Below are 15,737 nucleotides of genomic sequence, written 5' to 3' on the forward strand. Positions count from 1 at the left end.
AACATTGTTGACCCCACCCATAATTTACAAAATGAAGTATTGTACGGCCTGCCACACCATTGGATGATCCAAACAATCCATTTGATGGGCCATGACGTAAATAGGCTACACCCCAAAATCTCATTTCCATCTGATGATCCTAGCCCTTCCATCTGATGATTCAAGCCCTCCAAACTAAAGAGAAACTGCATATTATGGAAACCTCTATAGATTGGAGGGTTCCAATCATCCCATTGAATTGATTTTTGGGGCACAACCTATTTACATTGTAAGCAATCAAATGGATGGTTTGGATCGTGTTCGCTCCCAAAACGATTCTATTTCTAAAGAGGTGTTAAGTAGAATACTTAGGCAAAAAAATTAGCTCTCTCTTACTAGTTATTCTCCTAAACACACCTCCCCATGTAGCGTCCATCCTACTTGGCGTTTAGTTTTCCTGAACACACCTCCCCAAATAGAGTTCATCCTAAACACACCTCCCCTTCAGAGGCAAAAAATCAGCTAGCCTTCCCCTTTACTAACCCTTCCCGATATCTTCTTCTCCTAAACGATTTTCTAAGATCTTTGAAAATCGTCCGGGATATTCCCACATCCTTAAATGTCATGGATATTTTGGTCCTTTTACAAGGTTATTTTTGGCATTCCACGTATTGTCTATCCACGTAAAGGTAATTCAAACGTCATGACTCCAGCTGTTACCAAATTGTCAATCTAGAAGATTCTTTTTCCAAATAAAGCAAAGTATTAGGATTTTTTTTGCAAAAGCCTCATTATTATATCTCCACCCAATAAGAAGAAATCGTGAAAATGAAAAAAACAGGGTGGAGTTATCACTACCCTTAGGATTATTATAAAAGGACACCTCCTCTTGTTGTTCCACAATAGGGCTGAGAGAGAAGAGAGGCAAGATAGCAGAGATGAGTAAGAAAAAGAGACGGAGTCATCTTAAGAAGGTGAGGGTTTATTCTTTCCTTTCTAGAATTTTTCATCGATTTGGTAGCTATTCAACTAAGTCTGGCCATTTTCCATTTGGGTTTTATTCTCTCAAATTGTGTGTGTGTTTTTTTTTTCCGAGTGTATTCAGTTTTTTAATCTGTTTTTCTCAAGTCTGTCTTCTGATTCTTTTGTTTTACTTTTTATTGGAACTTTCTTTTTCACGTGAATGACTTTTCCATTTCCGAAAGTGCGGAAAGTGCGGAAACATATTGGCACTGTTTAGATTGAAGAAAATTTTTGGAAATCTTTGGAAAAGAATTTTTTTCATAAATTCCTTATTTTTCATTTGGCTGATTATTTTCCCCCTTGATCAGCCATGTCTTGTTCTGTTGTTTTTCCAAATAATTTTCTTAGGAATTTTTTTCACCAGAAATATTTCCTACAATCCAAATTCCAAACGTGGCCTTTGTTAATCATCATTTGCATATTTAAGCATGGGGCAGCAATACTTCTATTGGGTTAGACAACAAATAACTTACCTCATGAGATTTTGGGAAGAAGTGAAGTTAGAAAAACAGATCACAACAAAGACGACATCGCGGCTGCCTGTTACAAGAGACATCGCGGCTGGCTGACTTTTCGGCAGATTTTGGCTTGTTCATATAAATCTTCTGAGGTGGCCGCTGTCTCATGTAACAGTGCGGCACTAAATGCCGTTCTTTGAAAGTCCCTAGCAAATCTGTTTTTACGCACTTAAAAAGGTAATTCCAACCAGCCTTGTTCCATTTTTATCTGAAAGGACCTTCAATTTATGATGGTATCAAACCTACTAAATTAAGTATAATCATATTATTTCCCTTTAAATTATGAAAAGGAAACCCATCACTAATAGTTTCACATCACATCACGGTGTAGATTCAGACTTTAGCTTAAATTGTTTAACATCACACACCACACGGTTACCTTAATTCAGAATTAATTACATTCAGATATGCTTGAATGGCCACTTTTCATTATAAGCAAGCTTGCATGAATGTAAATCCTATCTCCACCCCTTTTGTTTCTCCATAACTAGTTAATTGAAGCTCTAACAAACGAGCTTGAGTAAAACTGAAATGTAGAAGTAACCAAAACAAGAAATGAAAAACTGAAATGGTAGAAGTAACCAAAACAAGAAATGAAAATACCGTTGCTTTTCTTGTTTCATTGTGCTTATATGTATGTAAATTGACAGGATTAAGATGTTGAATGGAATGGGTGATATAGGAAAAAGAGGTACGAGTCTAAACTTCTTTGCTCTTTATATGTGGATGGACTATTGATTTCTTTGTTTTTTAATATTATCTGAATTAGGGCTGCAACAGCGTCGGGTTGGGTCTGGTTTTGTAAAACCCTAGCCCAACCCTAGCTGCCATTACCTTAGCCTTGGCCCTGAGCCAGGGCCGAAAATACTCAACCCAATGCCCGCCCTACAGGGTTCAGCCCAACCCTTGCCCGCCCTGATTGGCCCTAATTGGGCCGGGCGGACCATGATTGGACCTAGCCGGGCCGGGCTGGCCCTGCTTGGGTCGGACCTAGCCGGGCAATTTTACATGTTTTCGGTCTGTTTTATCGTAAAAGATCAAAATACTTCCACACAATCTATTATTCTGATTGATATATGATTTTTGGTGATAAATACATAACCAAAACCCAATAGATGGAGAAATGAAAAACAGAAAGGCTCAAGGGTGGGCCGCAGGTAAAGTGTAAACAGGGTCGGGTCGGTCAAGGCGGGCCGGGGTAAAGTTTAAAGGGGGTCGGGTAGGGCAGGGGTATCAACCCTAAACCCGACCCGACCCGACCCTGAGTCAGGGCCAAAAAAATGTACCCAAACCCACCCTGAGGGTCAGATTTTCCAACCCTGATCCTGTTCGGGCTCAGGGCGGGTCAGGGCTCACAGGGCCAAACTTGCACCCCTAATCTGAATTATAAGAGATATTATATGGTGCTAGAGCGTAGGTGGTTCATCAAAATTTCCGCACTTGGTATTCGATCTAACAGCAGCCTCTTAAAAGTGGGCTAAAAAGTAAAAATTAGGAAGATGGATTTTAACCTAGAGTGAGATCCTACGTAGCAGAATCTGCTAAGCCACACTGGCAGTCTCTCTCCTTATATATTCACAACCTTTTTTGTACTTGGCTCCAATTCCTTAGCTACTTTGTTCTCTCTATGTTCTTTGTAGTTTTCATGGAGGAGATGGGAGGGGAATGTCGTCGGAAGTCTGACCATGTTGGCAAGGAGGCTGAAAAGATGGCGAAGATTCCCGTTGTATTGGATATTAACGTATGGGATTATCCGATTCATGAGATAACAAAGAGAGAAGAAGTGAGGAGGCCAGAGGAAGTGATTAACAGTGGAGATCTTCTTCCAAATTTCATTTTGAAGCCTTCATCAGCTTTAGTTTCTGTTAATGTCAACGATAAGATCGGTGAGGCTTTATCAGCTTTAGTTTCCGTTAACAGAAATGATAAGAGCGGTGAGGCATCCGAAGACTCTGCTTCAGCCGTGTCAGCTAAGGTCGATGTTGGTGGGGCCGATATTTCTTTCATGATGGGGCCCACTGCCACCGATACCACCAACCCATTGGCTCTAGAGAACCTTCTGTTGCATGTCGATCTCGACGAGGAACTACGCATGTTATTTCATGTTCGGAAAAGAGGTACGAGTCTAAACTTCTTTGCTCTTTATATGTGGATGGAGTATCGATTTCTTCATTTTTTAATATTATCTGAATTATAAGAGATATTATATGGTGTTGTAGCATAGGCGGTACATCAAAAGTTCTGCACTTGGTATTCGATCCAACAGCGGCCTCTTAAGAAAGTGGGCTGCCTTAGGATCAAATATCCTGGGTGATACCGCCTGCATGTTACTTCATGCTAGGTCACCATATAAAAACTCAATTAATAAAACTTTTAAACAAATGTACAATAATGCTAATGCTAAGAATATTAGGACCTCTTTGGATTCACTGTGCATTAGTCTCTATTTATTGATAAGATTATTTGAATTTAATCTTTCTAGTAAATAATAACATTAATTAGGAGTTCATTAGGTCCTAGTACATTTCTTTAAAAGTTTTATTACCAGCTCTTTGGATTCACTTGAGTTTTTATATGGTGCCCTAGCATGACTGCATGAAGTAACATGCAGGCGGATACCATCCTTGATATTTGATCCTAAGGCAGCCCACTTTTTTAAGAGGCCGCTGTTGGGTCGAATACCATACCAAGTGCGGAACTTTTGATGTACCACCTACGCTCCAGCACGACACGATTTCTGAAAGAGGATTTGCCTGCAAAATCTACTTTTACTATCATCAATAAAAGGCAATTACCTTAACTCAGCCTATCCAAGGTGGGCATTTTCTCAATGCAAATCTTACCTATTCTGAACCTCACGTTTGGAAGGGTCAATCTTAACCCAACCTGCCTCTAAATCTCCCAACTCTAATCCAACCAATCTGACCTGATTTCTGAAATCGAGGAGGGTTGGTTTTGGATTCGCCTACGGCTTAAACTGAAAAAATATAAACAGATAACTTTAAGATTTTAAGAATCGCAGTAAAAAAAAATTAGGTGGACGTAGTTGGATCGAGTTGTCCAAGACCTTAGGCATAACCCAATCGGGTTGTCTTTTACCCACCCAAGCCAAAATCAGCTGGAACCTGTCAATTTGGGTTGAGCCTAATCCAAGTTGCTCTCCCATAGCGACGCTTGAGCCACGGCTAATTCAAGACGGGAAATCTGAAACTCGACCGAACCACAACAAGCTTCCATCTACCCGCAAACTGTTTTTTAAGCTACTCACATGGGCTATAGTTGTCAAATAACCAACCACCATTAAGCTTTTAAAAATATTCACTTAGTATTAAGTAAGCATCTTTGGAATCCAGTTTCCTAATTTGTAAATAAGCATATTTTAATCTAATCTTATTTGCAGATGGGATTTGCGAAACTACTTTGAGAATTGAATCAAACCTTTCCCACCATTGGGTTGTAGATGGTAACGAACAGGAGTCGTTGTCCAACAAGAGGCGGGCTATTGATCGAAACATCTAACAAAGACCTAGTTTCGGAGTTTTTTGACGGGGACGATTCTCGGTGGGAAAATGGTTCGAGCTGGGGAACCATATTGCGCCTAGTTGATGAACAGTTACCTAGATCCGAGATGCTGAACAGTGTAAATCTTGGCTTCGATAATGTCGGTACAGAGAATTCCACAAATTGCACAATTAGTGAGGGGCATTGTGGAAGTGATTATTCTGCTCCCTCTTAATCTCTGCTGATAATAGAAGATTCCAAGTTGTGTATTGTGGATGGCGGAAGTGAAATTAATTTCTAATTTAGTAAGAATTTGGAATAATTTCTACCGGCATCTTAACAGTTTCAATAATCATAATTGTGTGAATTACATTCAGTAAACATACACTTTTGGTTAGTCTGGGTCGTTGATCCATTTCTGTTTATATAAATGACAATAGCCTAAAAGTCACATGCAAGTGATAATCCTAGCCATCCAAGCAACTGCCTAGAAAACGACGATTAACCAACATTCTAGTTTCAAGTCAATCCATATGGACACTTAAATACTACAGAGCATTCCAGATAAGCAGGTTGAATCAATGCAGAGGGACAATCCAACTAATGATTGAAGCTGCTCGAGGGCAGAGGCTGAATCAATTGCTCGAGCTTAGATAAGCTTATCTGCGCTTGAGTGCAGAAACAGGGTGGGACCACATTGTTGGGGTGATCCAAACCATTCATTTGGAAGGCCCTATCATAGATAGGATGTACACAAAAAATCAGCTCCACTCGTATCTTCACACATATTGTTTGTCCATAACTAAAAGAACGAAAATGGGCGGAGTGGTAATATCACGTCCCATAAGAATACAATAAAAGGACACCTCCACTTCTTCTCTTGTTTGAGATTAGGACTAAGAGAGAGTGGGAGAAAACAAGATGCTGAATGAAAAATAAAAAAGGACAGGGATTTATTAGAGATTCAACAAAGTCTGTCCATTTTGTAGTTTAACTGGGATTCAATCACGCCAGGCAAGCGTTTGCAAATCAGGTCATGCCATTAATTTGTGGCCAAAATATATCTGGTGGGGTTCTTGCCTAACCCCAGCTTACCCATAAAAAATAAAAAAAAAATAGTAGATTTCTTTTTGACTTGTAAAAGACCAAACTGTCCTTAAATGTGAAAAGATTAAAATTACCTTATAGAAAGACCAAAATACCTATGATGCGAATGATCTTATAGCGTGGGTCCCACCAACTCCATTGAAGCCCATGAATATAGTGGGGCCCACTATTTTGCCTGGGTAGGTCCCATGACCACACGAGCCCACACTTAACATTGAATGCCAAGGTCGTCTTTCCACGTATAAGGATATTTTGTTCTTACTGAATGAGTACAAAAATAGAAATGATATTAATCCGGAAGTTACAGAATTGTCAATCTAGAAGATTTTTTTCCAAATATAGCAGAGTAAGACTTCTTTTAGATAAACCTCAAAATTATATCGCCACCCCATAAGAAAAAAGCACGAAAATAAATAAAGGGGTGGAGATATCACTACCCTTATAAAAGGAAGAGAAAAAGATGGAGATTCATGTTGAGAAGGTGAGGATTTTCATTTTCTTCTATTGGGTTTTATTCAGATAGAAGGTGAGGATTTTCATTTTCTCCTATTAGGTTTTATTCAATCAATTCAACTAAGTCTGTCCATTTACCAATTGAGATAGGCTTTTATTCCTTCCTACTGGGTCTGATTCTTTCGTTTTTTCTTATTTTTCATTTGGCTGATTAATACTGAAAAAGGGGAAACATATCAGTTTTGACCATGGAGGCAAAAATAATTTTTTTAGGAGAATTTTATCATCAGAAATGTTTCTTGCAATCCAAATTCCAAACAGAAAGTCCATAGCAAATCCCTTTTTACACACTAAAAAAGATAATTTTGATCCAACCTGGTTCCACTTTAATCTAAAAGGACCTTCAATTTATGATGATAATCAACCTACTAAATTAATCATAATCATATTATTTCCCTCTAAATTTTGAAAATGAAACCCATCACTAATAGTTTCGCATCACTTAGCACTATAGGTTCAGACTTTAGGTTAAATGATTTCACACCACACACCACACTGTTACCTTACATCAGAATTAATTACATGCAGATATGCTTGAATGACTGTCCAGTACTTTTCATTATAAGCAAGCTTACATGAGTGTAAATCCTATCTCCACCCCTTTTGTTTCTCCATAACGGAAAGTATGCATGAAAATGAAGAGGGTGGAAAAATCGAGAAATAATATGGTAAATGTGCATGTAGATTGGCATTGGTGGTACGACGGAAGTACCACACTTGATATTTGATCCTCCAGCAGCACCTTACAAAGTCTGCTGTTGTTGGTTCAAATATCTAGGGTGGTACTTCTGCCAATACCGATCAAAATGCACATTCACAATATAAATCTCGGAAATATCACTTTCCTTTTATAATTATAATATAAAGACAATTGCCAGCCATTTTGTTGATCCTTTTGCTGCTCTCTTAAAATTCTTTCATTCATTCTAACTAGTTAATTGAAGCTCTAACAAACGAGCCTGATTAAAAGAGAAATGGTAGAAGTCTGTGATCTGAACAGAACACAAGTGAACAGATTTTTCTGTGATCTGAACAGAACACAAGTGACAAATAAGAGCCCATTTGAATAAGTTATGAATTTCCTAAGTTTTGAAAAAATTGTCGCGCCGGACTTCCGGGAATACGGACGTCCGAGAATTACGGATATCCGATGATCCATCTGTCGCCAAACTTGGTACTCACGGACGTCCGCTATTTTTTCGGACTTCCGCCCCATGCGCGGACCCAGATTTCTTCTAAACGCGATTTTCCACCGTTTTTTTCACTAAAAACGGCCATAACTCATTCGTTTGGGGTTCAATTCGCGCGAGGTCGGATCCGATGGATTCGTATCGGTGAGAGGAATCCATTAAATCCTGTTTCACACTCCGAATTCATATTTATAATTTAAGAAAGAAATCACCAAAGATTCTACGTCGAATCTCCAAAGTTCTAATTTCTGAATTCAGATTCATATATATTGATTTTGAGTTCGATGGAATTGTAATTCAAAATCGGGTCCAAGAAAACTCAAGATCAACCCAAGGATTCTTATTTCTAATTCATATAGATCGAATTTCTTGCTTCTTTTCTCTTTTCAAACCCTTGTTTTAGGGTTTCTAATATTCCAAATCGTTCATGGTTCGTAAGTCTTACCTTGGTTCGCGGCTTCGACCCAAAAATCGCGATCTCCTTGGTAATGTTCTTCTCTCTCTCTGATTTCTCCTTCTAGGGCTGCACAACTGTTTAGGGTTTGTTTTAGCCACAAAGCAATCTATTTATACGCTTTATTAGAAAGCCCTAACATGAGTTAAGTGTTAACAGACAAAAACACCCCTCTTTATCAAGGGGGGACGAAAATTTAAGTGGGGGGGGGTATTTTGGGTATTTACAATTCATTTCATAATCCTTGCAGAATTTCATGCATACTTAAAATCAGCTTGTGTGAAATAGCAAGCTTTACAACTTAATAGCAAGCCTTACAACATACCAACAAAAGGCAAACCTTACCAAAAGCTTTATGTTATAAAGATGGCCAGAGACAAAAGTTTTTTGTCCCACATCAGTACCTAATATAATCTTTTTGATAAACTACTGAGCTTTATCCCAAGCTTTCATGGTCCTGAACATATCCAAAACACCAAACTTTATTCCACATTATTATATAAAATCATTCCCTCTATACCATCTGCTAAAAAAGGAACTGGCCTTCCAAACTGTCAAAGATGGCAAAATACAAGTTTTGTTCCATCTCAGAACGTACGCCATCTTATAGTAAAATTTCAAGCTTTATAACAAGCTTTCATGGTCCCCAAGATATAAAAGAAGTTTTTGTACAACCTCGGTTACCTAGTAGTTTATAGGTGAAGTGGGATGCTTTACCACGAGTTTCATTGCTGTCATGATTGACAAGGTATCAGATTTTAACACCTTTGAAAAAAGGATTTCAATACCTACTATCTACAATCAACTTGTGTAAAATAGAAAGCTTTACAACAAGCATGCATGTTCCTCAATACAGATAATGGTTCTTATTATACTCACCTCACATACAGAGTATTTATCTCTTCCTTCTCTCTCAATTGGAAACAAAGAAAACATAGAAGACGATGTAGAAAAGAATAGATCATGCAAGAATGTCATGCATAATTGACAAACATAGCTTAAGCCAGAGTTACTTGTAGACATTCCCCCCACCATAGCCTAAATAAACTTCTGGTGACCAATTAACCTACAGATGTAAGCAAGGTTAACCTTCCTCAATCTGCAACTGTTATTTGTTGAGCCTCAAATAGAATTGAATCTAAAACTAGTGTCCACTAGACTAATTAAAAGAAAAATGACACCCAAAGTCACTGAAAACAAATGAAGTTCTATGATGTATCTCAATTCTACAAAATTTAACTAATTGACATAATATAAATTAAGTCTCCAAAAGACCTAGATTTTTCTTAAATTAAGAAGAATCCTACTTGTCTCCCGCTAGGTGTGTTTAATAAACACGAAAGAACGAAATTCGAAGAACAACCAAAATGACCACCACTCTGCATGGAGCAACCGATGTGGAAGCTTATTCCTTATGTTTTAATGTGGAACATTTGGAATGAGAGAAACAAGAGGATTTTTGAATAAAAGGAGGAGATGGTATCAAAACTCTCTTGATATCAAGCTTCTTGAAAAAGCTTGGACAAGAGAGAAGTTTGACATATTTTAAGGTGCAGGGGAAATTCTTACAAATTATTGGCACTTGTTTATAATGGAAAAGGGAAAAAAGAGAGAAAATCATGCCCAAGTAGAAGGCCCCTCTGGTGGGTTGGTTTAACCTAAACTTTGACGGAAGCTCTATCGCCACTCCGGGTAGAGCCGGTATTGGAGGGTTGATTCGAGATGCTAACAGTGTTGCATTGATGTCCTTCTCGGGTCCGATGGTCTTTTGTGATGCTAATGAAGCCGAAGCGAAGGCCCTCTTGTTTGCACTAAGATGGCATGTGAAACACAACTTGGGCCCTCTCATCACTAAAGGTTACTCATTGAATGTGTTAGCTTGGGCCTCTAACAAGTGTAGGGAACCATGGAAACTTGAAAAGCTCACTGTTGAGATTCGGGATTTGATTCGTGATGCTTTGGGATTGCGATTGGGGTGGGAAAGATATAGGGCATGGGGACAACTATTTATAATCTCCTTAATTTGGTGGGTTCACTTTTTTCCACCCATGTACACGAATGCTAATATAAATAGAAATGATATTACCACACCCTTGATTTAGAACTTATCATTGAATGCCATGGGTATTTCGGTCCTATTACAACGTAATTTTTGTCTATAGTCGTATAAGATATTTTGGTCTTTTCAATGAGTAAAAACATATACATGGGTATTATGGTCACAAATGAGAAAAGCATGAAATACAGGCAAAGATTGTGAACAACTAATTTGGGCGTGGGATTATACCAATACAAGAATCGGTTTGGGCGTTGAAATTCTTCTCTCACAAGCCACTGGTTTCACCTTATTTCTCACGCGTGTGAGTTTTGCTCCTCGCCAGCAACAAGAACCAACAGAATAGTTTTTGCCGTTCTATTCCATTATTATATGAAGTGGGTTTCTTCCACCATAAAGAAGTCTGCCTCTTTCTCTTACGTATCTACAAAGATCCAAAAAGAAGACATATGTTACTGTTTTTGAAATCTCTTGAAATCTTTTGATTCACATCATATTTGCTTGGAGGGCAGCAAGGGCAAGGGCAACTCTATCGAGAGTTGATCGGATCATTGAATTGATTTGGGCGTGGGATTCTTATTCGTCAAAAATGACTATTTCAGCCACCGGTTGATAGCCCTGCTAGAAACGGTGGTGAAATCAAGTCGGTGGAATACTTGGTGGATGTCCCTCTCTCTCATCCATTAGTGCCAAAGAAGGAGATTTTGAAAAGAAAAGCAAAAACCCCCTTTGTTACTTACAGATATTTTGGCTGCAACCACGACTTGGTTGGTGGTTCTTGAGCGAGATACAATTTGGGCATGATTTAAGCAACCCTCTTTCAGGGTCGGTGCAAGTAACTCCTTTGGGGTTTCTGTAAATTCTCACTGGGTTTTGGGCATGGGTACTGCCTCTCTTAAAATCTCACAAGTGGCCTTTGGTGGTTCGACTCACTTTGGTTGTTGATCATCTTGTGGTTTCAGTTTTGATTGGGTTCTCTTACACGATTTCATTGCCGAACTCTTGTTGGGTCCTCTTGGTGGACGACAATCTTTTTTGGCCGAATCCTTCGGGGTTCCATATTGTTGATTATTGGGAGTAGATTGGGTTCGTTCTCGCAACTGGTTTTTCGTACCGGTTTTGGCAACCGGTTCTCGCACCGGTTCTTGTTCGCCGATTACACGGATTCTCACGGTTTCTTGTCGCCGGTTCTTTGGATTCGATTCTCGGATCTGATTCTCGGATTCTTCTTGGATTGGGTACTGCGTTTCGCCAATCAGGTGCACTCTTTCTAATTTTTACTATTATCTAAAAATTACAATGCAAAAGAGTTCTCTTCCGTTTGAGAGGGTCAAACTTCAATCTTTAGGAGGATCTGAGTTTAACTCTTGGAAGCGAAAGACTCAATTCGGTCTAAAATATATGAATTGTTTTACACCGTTTTGAGTACCTTTGCTGAGACGGATGAAGACGTTGATGAATCTCAATGGCTTAGAGATGTGGAATTCTGCAAAGACTACTTGTTGAATTGTCTTTCAGACTGTCTTGCAGAAACTTATAGTAAATATAACACTGCTAAAGCAATTTTGGACAACTTAGATGCTCAATTCAAGAAAGAGGAGGAATTGTCCAAGACCCATCTAGTGGACAAATTCATGGATTTCAAGTTTATAGAAGACAAGGAAATCACTCCTCAAGTTATTGATCTAGAGAATTTGAGATCTAAGTTGCATAATGAGAAAATAGTTGTCTGTGATTCGTTTCTTGTGGGTGCAATCATATACAAGTTACCATCTGCATGGCACTCTTTCAAAACCGAGATGTATCAGAAAAAGGTGCAAGTGAGACTAGATGATCTCAAACGATTCATTCGAATCGAAGATGAGAATCGAGCCAAAAATAACTTGGAGATGGTTAGACAGCAACAGTCTGCTGCTAACATGGTAACATATCCCAAGAAATTTTCTCAAAAATCCAAGTCACCTAAAAGTGAACATCCCAAGTTGGAGGCCAAAGAGACTATCTTTCAGAAAAAGAAGGGCAAGTGCCACAACTGTGGGAAATGGGGTCACTTTGCTACAGAGTGTAAACAACCTAAGAAGGCTATATCTAACACACCAAAAAAGGAAGCTCATATGATGGTGGGCAGTGCTGAGCCTAAAAGTTTTGTTGCCATGTTAGGCAATGGTAAGGCCAGTACTTCTTCAGACTGGTGGTCAGATACAGGGGCCACCTGCCATGTTTGCAACTCGAAGAAACTACTTACGGATGCCGTTGGCATGAAAGAGACCGTTACAGTGGCTAGTGGAGCTGAGGCAGAGGTGACTCACCCTGGGACTGCGAACGTGATCCTTTCTTCAGGTAAAATACTAACTTTAAAAAATGTTAAAGTAGTTCCTGCTATTCAAAAGAATTTAATTTCTATTAGTCTGTTAGACAATGCTGGCATGTGTTCATCTTTTTTAGGTGATAGAGTAACTTTAACTGTTAACTCTTATTATTTTGGTTGTGCTTTCTTAATCGATGGTATGTATAGATTGAGTTTAGCAAATGAAACCGTTACTCAGGTTAGGTCCACTTTGATTGATCCTAAGTTGTTACACACTAGATTGGGACATGTGAACTATAGGAAAATGGTCACACTTGCTAAAACTCATAATATACCTTTAGATACATCGATTAGATTTGACAGATGTGAAGTGTGTGCACAAACCAAGATCACTAGAAAACCTTTTCGTTCGGTTTCTAGGAGCACACAACTTCTTGAGTTAATACATTCTAACCTCTGTGACTTTAAAAGTTTCACTACTCGAGGTGGTCGGAAGTATTTAATCACTTTTGTAGACGATTTTTCTAGATATTGTCATATTTATCTCCTAAAATCGAAAGATGAAGCTTTTGATAAATTTAAAATTTTCAAGAATCGTGTTGAAAATCAATTGAACTTGAAAATTAAGCGATTTAGGAGTGATAGAGGCGGAGAATACACTTTGACAGAGTTCAAGGAATTCTGTGCCTCTCAGGGCATAATACTTGAAACTATTGCTCCTTACTCACCTCAATCTAATTGCATAGCTGAACGTAAGAAGATGACGTTAACTGAAATGTTAAACTCTATGTTATTGACAGCTGGCATGCCTACTAGCTATTGGGGAGAAGCAGCTTTAACTGCAAATCACATCCAGAATAGAGTACCACACTCTAAGTTGACCTCTACTCCTTATGAGTTATGGCATAAACATCCTTGTAGATATGACACTCTTAAGACTTGGGGTTGTATTGCTTATGTGAGAATACAAGACCCTAGGAGACCTAAGGTAGGACCTAGAACCAACACTGGTGTTTATCTAGGTGGTGCAGAAAATAGTGCTGCTGATCAGTTTTTGGATCTATCTACCAATTTGGTTATAGAATCTAGAGATGTAGTATTCTTTGAGAATAAATTTCTCAGAGATCATGGTTTGAACCTACTTGGCGATACTGAGATGGTTACAGATTCGCATGTAGAGTTTGAACAGAATATTTTTGACACCTGTCCTACACTGATTTCTACATCAGAACCTTTAAGAGTTTCTACAAGAGATAGAGTACCCAAGAACTTTGGTGAGGACTTTGTGACCTACAATGTAGAGAATGATCCGTCAACCTATAAGGAAGCGATGAGATCTAGGGACTCTTTGTTGTGGGCAGAAGCCATTGATGATGAAATGAGCTCTCTGTTACAAAATCAAATTTGGCAGCTAGTCGATTTGCCAAAAGGGATTAAGACTGTGGGCTGTAAGTGGCTTCTGAAGAAGAAACTTAATCCTGATGGATCCATAGCTTGGTATAAAGCACGTTTAGTAGATAAGGGCTATACTCAAGTAAGTGGGATAGACTACTTTGATGTTTACTCCCCGGTCTGTCATTTGACAATGATAAGAATTCTTCTTGCTTTGGCTTCTATTGAGAAGTATGTTGTGCATCAAATGGATGTAAAAATGACTTTTCTTAATGGAGGCCTCACAGAGGAAATCTACATAAACCAACCTGAAGGGTTTATCATGGACAGTTTCGAGAACAAAGTTTGTTAGTTACACAAATCTTTGTATGGTCTTAAACAAGCACCTAAATTGTGGCATTAAAAATTTGACAAGGTAGTAAAGGGCTTTGGTTTTCAGACCAGTTACTCAGATAAATGCCTTTACTTTCGTTCTGTGTCGAATAAGGTTGCGATTATTTGCTTGTATGTAGACGATATGTTGATTCTTGGTTCCAATCTCTCTGTAGTGAGTGACGTGAAGACCACTTTGGCTTAAGCATTCGACATGAAAGATCTTGGTGTGGTTGACACCATTCTTGGTATGAAAGTAAGTTTTGAAAGGCAAGGGATTATTCTTAGCCAAGCTCATTATATTGAAAAACTACTTTCTACATGGGGATATAGTGAGTGTAAACCGATTGAGACACCATTTGATTATACCTAGAAGCTGATCTCTAATGAAGGAGACAGTGTGAATCAGTTAGATTATTCTAAACTGATTGGTAGTCTTATGTATGCTATGAGTTGCCATAGGCCAGACATAGCCTTTACAGTTGGCATGCTGAGTCGTTTCACTAGTAATCCTGGCCATGAGCACTGGGATGCCCTTATGAGGCTGATGAGATACCTTAAGGGTACTCAAGGATATGCTCTATGTTATAATGGTCATCCTCCTATCATGGAAGGGTATTCTGATGCATCATGGGATCCAGAATTAGGAGACGGTAAATCTACCAGTGGTTATGTTTTTACACTAGGTGGAGCCGCTGTTGCATGGAAGTCAAACAGACAGACTTGTATTGCTCTGTCATCTATGGAATCATAACTTTATGCTTTAGCTTCTACAGGAGATGAAGCAGAGTGGATAAGAGATCTGATCATGGACATTTCATTGACCCATTTAAAGATTAACTCTTTAAGTTTGTTCTGTGATAATCAAGCTACAATTATGGTTGTGAAAAACTCATTCTTTAATGGTAAGAGGAGACATGTCAAGCTGAAATATGCTACGCTGAATTATCTTCTCGAACAAGGTATTATCACTTTGGTTGATGTGAGATCGAAGGATAATATGGCCGATGCTCTTACGAAGGGACTGCACAAAGATCGAATATTCAAAACTATGGGGGAGATGGGGTTAAAGACTGTGTAGACGTGTCTTAACCTTCATCCATGTTATTTTGAATTTTTTGAATCTTCCTATCTTGGCCAAGATAAGCACTTGATATGTTTCAATGACGTTTACATCTCTTTATGTCATTCCACATTTGATGACATGTCCTTCTTGGGAAAGGTTGTTTCATTCCAAACTTGATGATACAGCTTAACTCAATTTGGATATGATGCCTGTAACATTCCAAATAAAAACATGGAATGGTTCTTTGTAAAAGAAACT

General features: G+C 38.7%; 1 protein-coding gene across 2 annotated transcripts; it reads left to right on the forward strand.

Annotated features, from left to right (window-relative positions):
• The first annotated feature begins 846 nt into the window (after nt 1-846).
• LOC143866849 (uncharacterized) lies at nt 847-5,355 on the forward strand. Of its 2 annotated transcripts, XM_077376026.1 has the most exons (4): nt 847-953; nt 2,171-2,211; nt 3,161-3,637; nt 4,921-5,355. In XM_077376026.1, exons 2-4 carry the CDS (start codon nt 2,178-2,180, stop codon nt 5,037-5,039), a joined length of 630 nt encoding a protein of 209 aa, XP_077232141.1. In that variant the 5' UTR covers nt 847-953; nt 2,171-2,177; the 3' UTR covers nt 5,040-5,355. The 2 variants fall into 2 exon arrangements, with proteins under 2 accessions (XP_077232141.1, XP_077232142.1); XM_077376027.1 differs by lacking the exon at nt 2,171-2,211 and having other exon boundaries at nt 887-953.
• The last annotated feature ends 10,382 nt before the right edge of the window (nt 5,356-15,737 follow it).

The sequence above is a fragment of the Tasmannia lanceolata genome, unplaced genomic scaffold (assembly GCF_043159265.1).
Source record: "Tasmannia lanceolata isolate RefF3 unplaced genomic scaffold, GAP_Taslan_0.1 ptg000162l, whole genome shotgun sequence".
NCBI lineage: Eukaryota > Viridiplantae > Streptophyta > Magnoliopsida > Canellales > Winteraceae > Tasmannia > Tasmannia lanceolata.

Coding starts and splice junctions, on each gene's coding strand:
- LOC143866849 (XM_077376026.1), top strand. CDS start 2,178: ATGTTGAATGGAATGGGTGATATAGGAAAAAGAG. Junction 2,212..3,160: donor GGGTGATATAGGAAAAAGAG/GTACGAGTCTAA, acceptor TGTTCTTTGTAG/TTTTCATGGAGGAGATGGGA. Junction 3,638..4,920: donor ATTTCATGTTCGGAAAAGAG/GTACGAGTCTAA, acceptor TCTTATTTGCAG/ATGGGATTTGCGAAACTACT.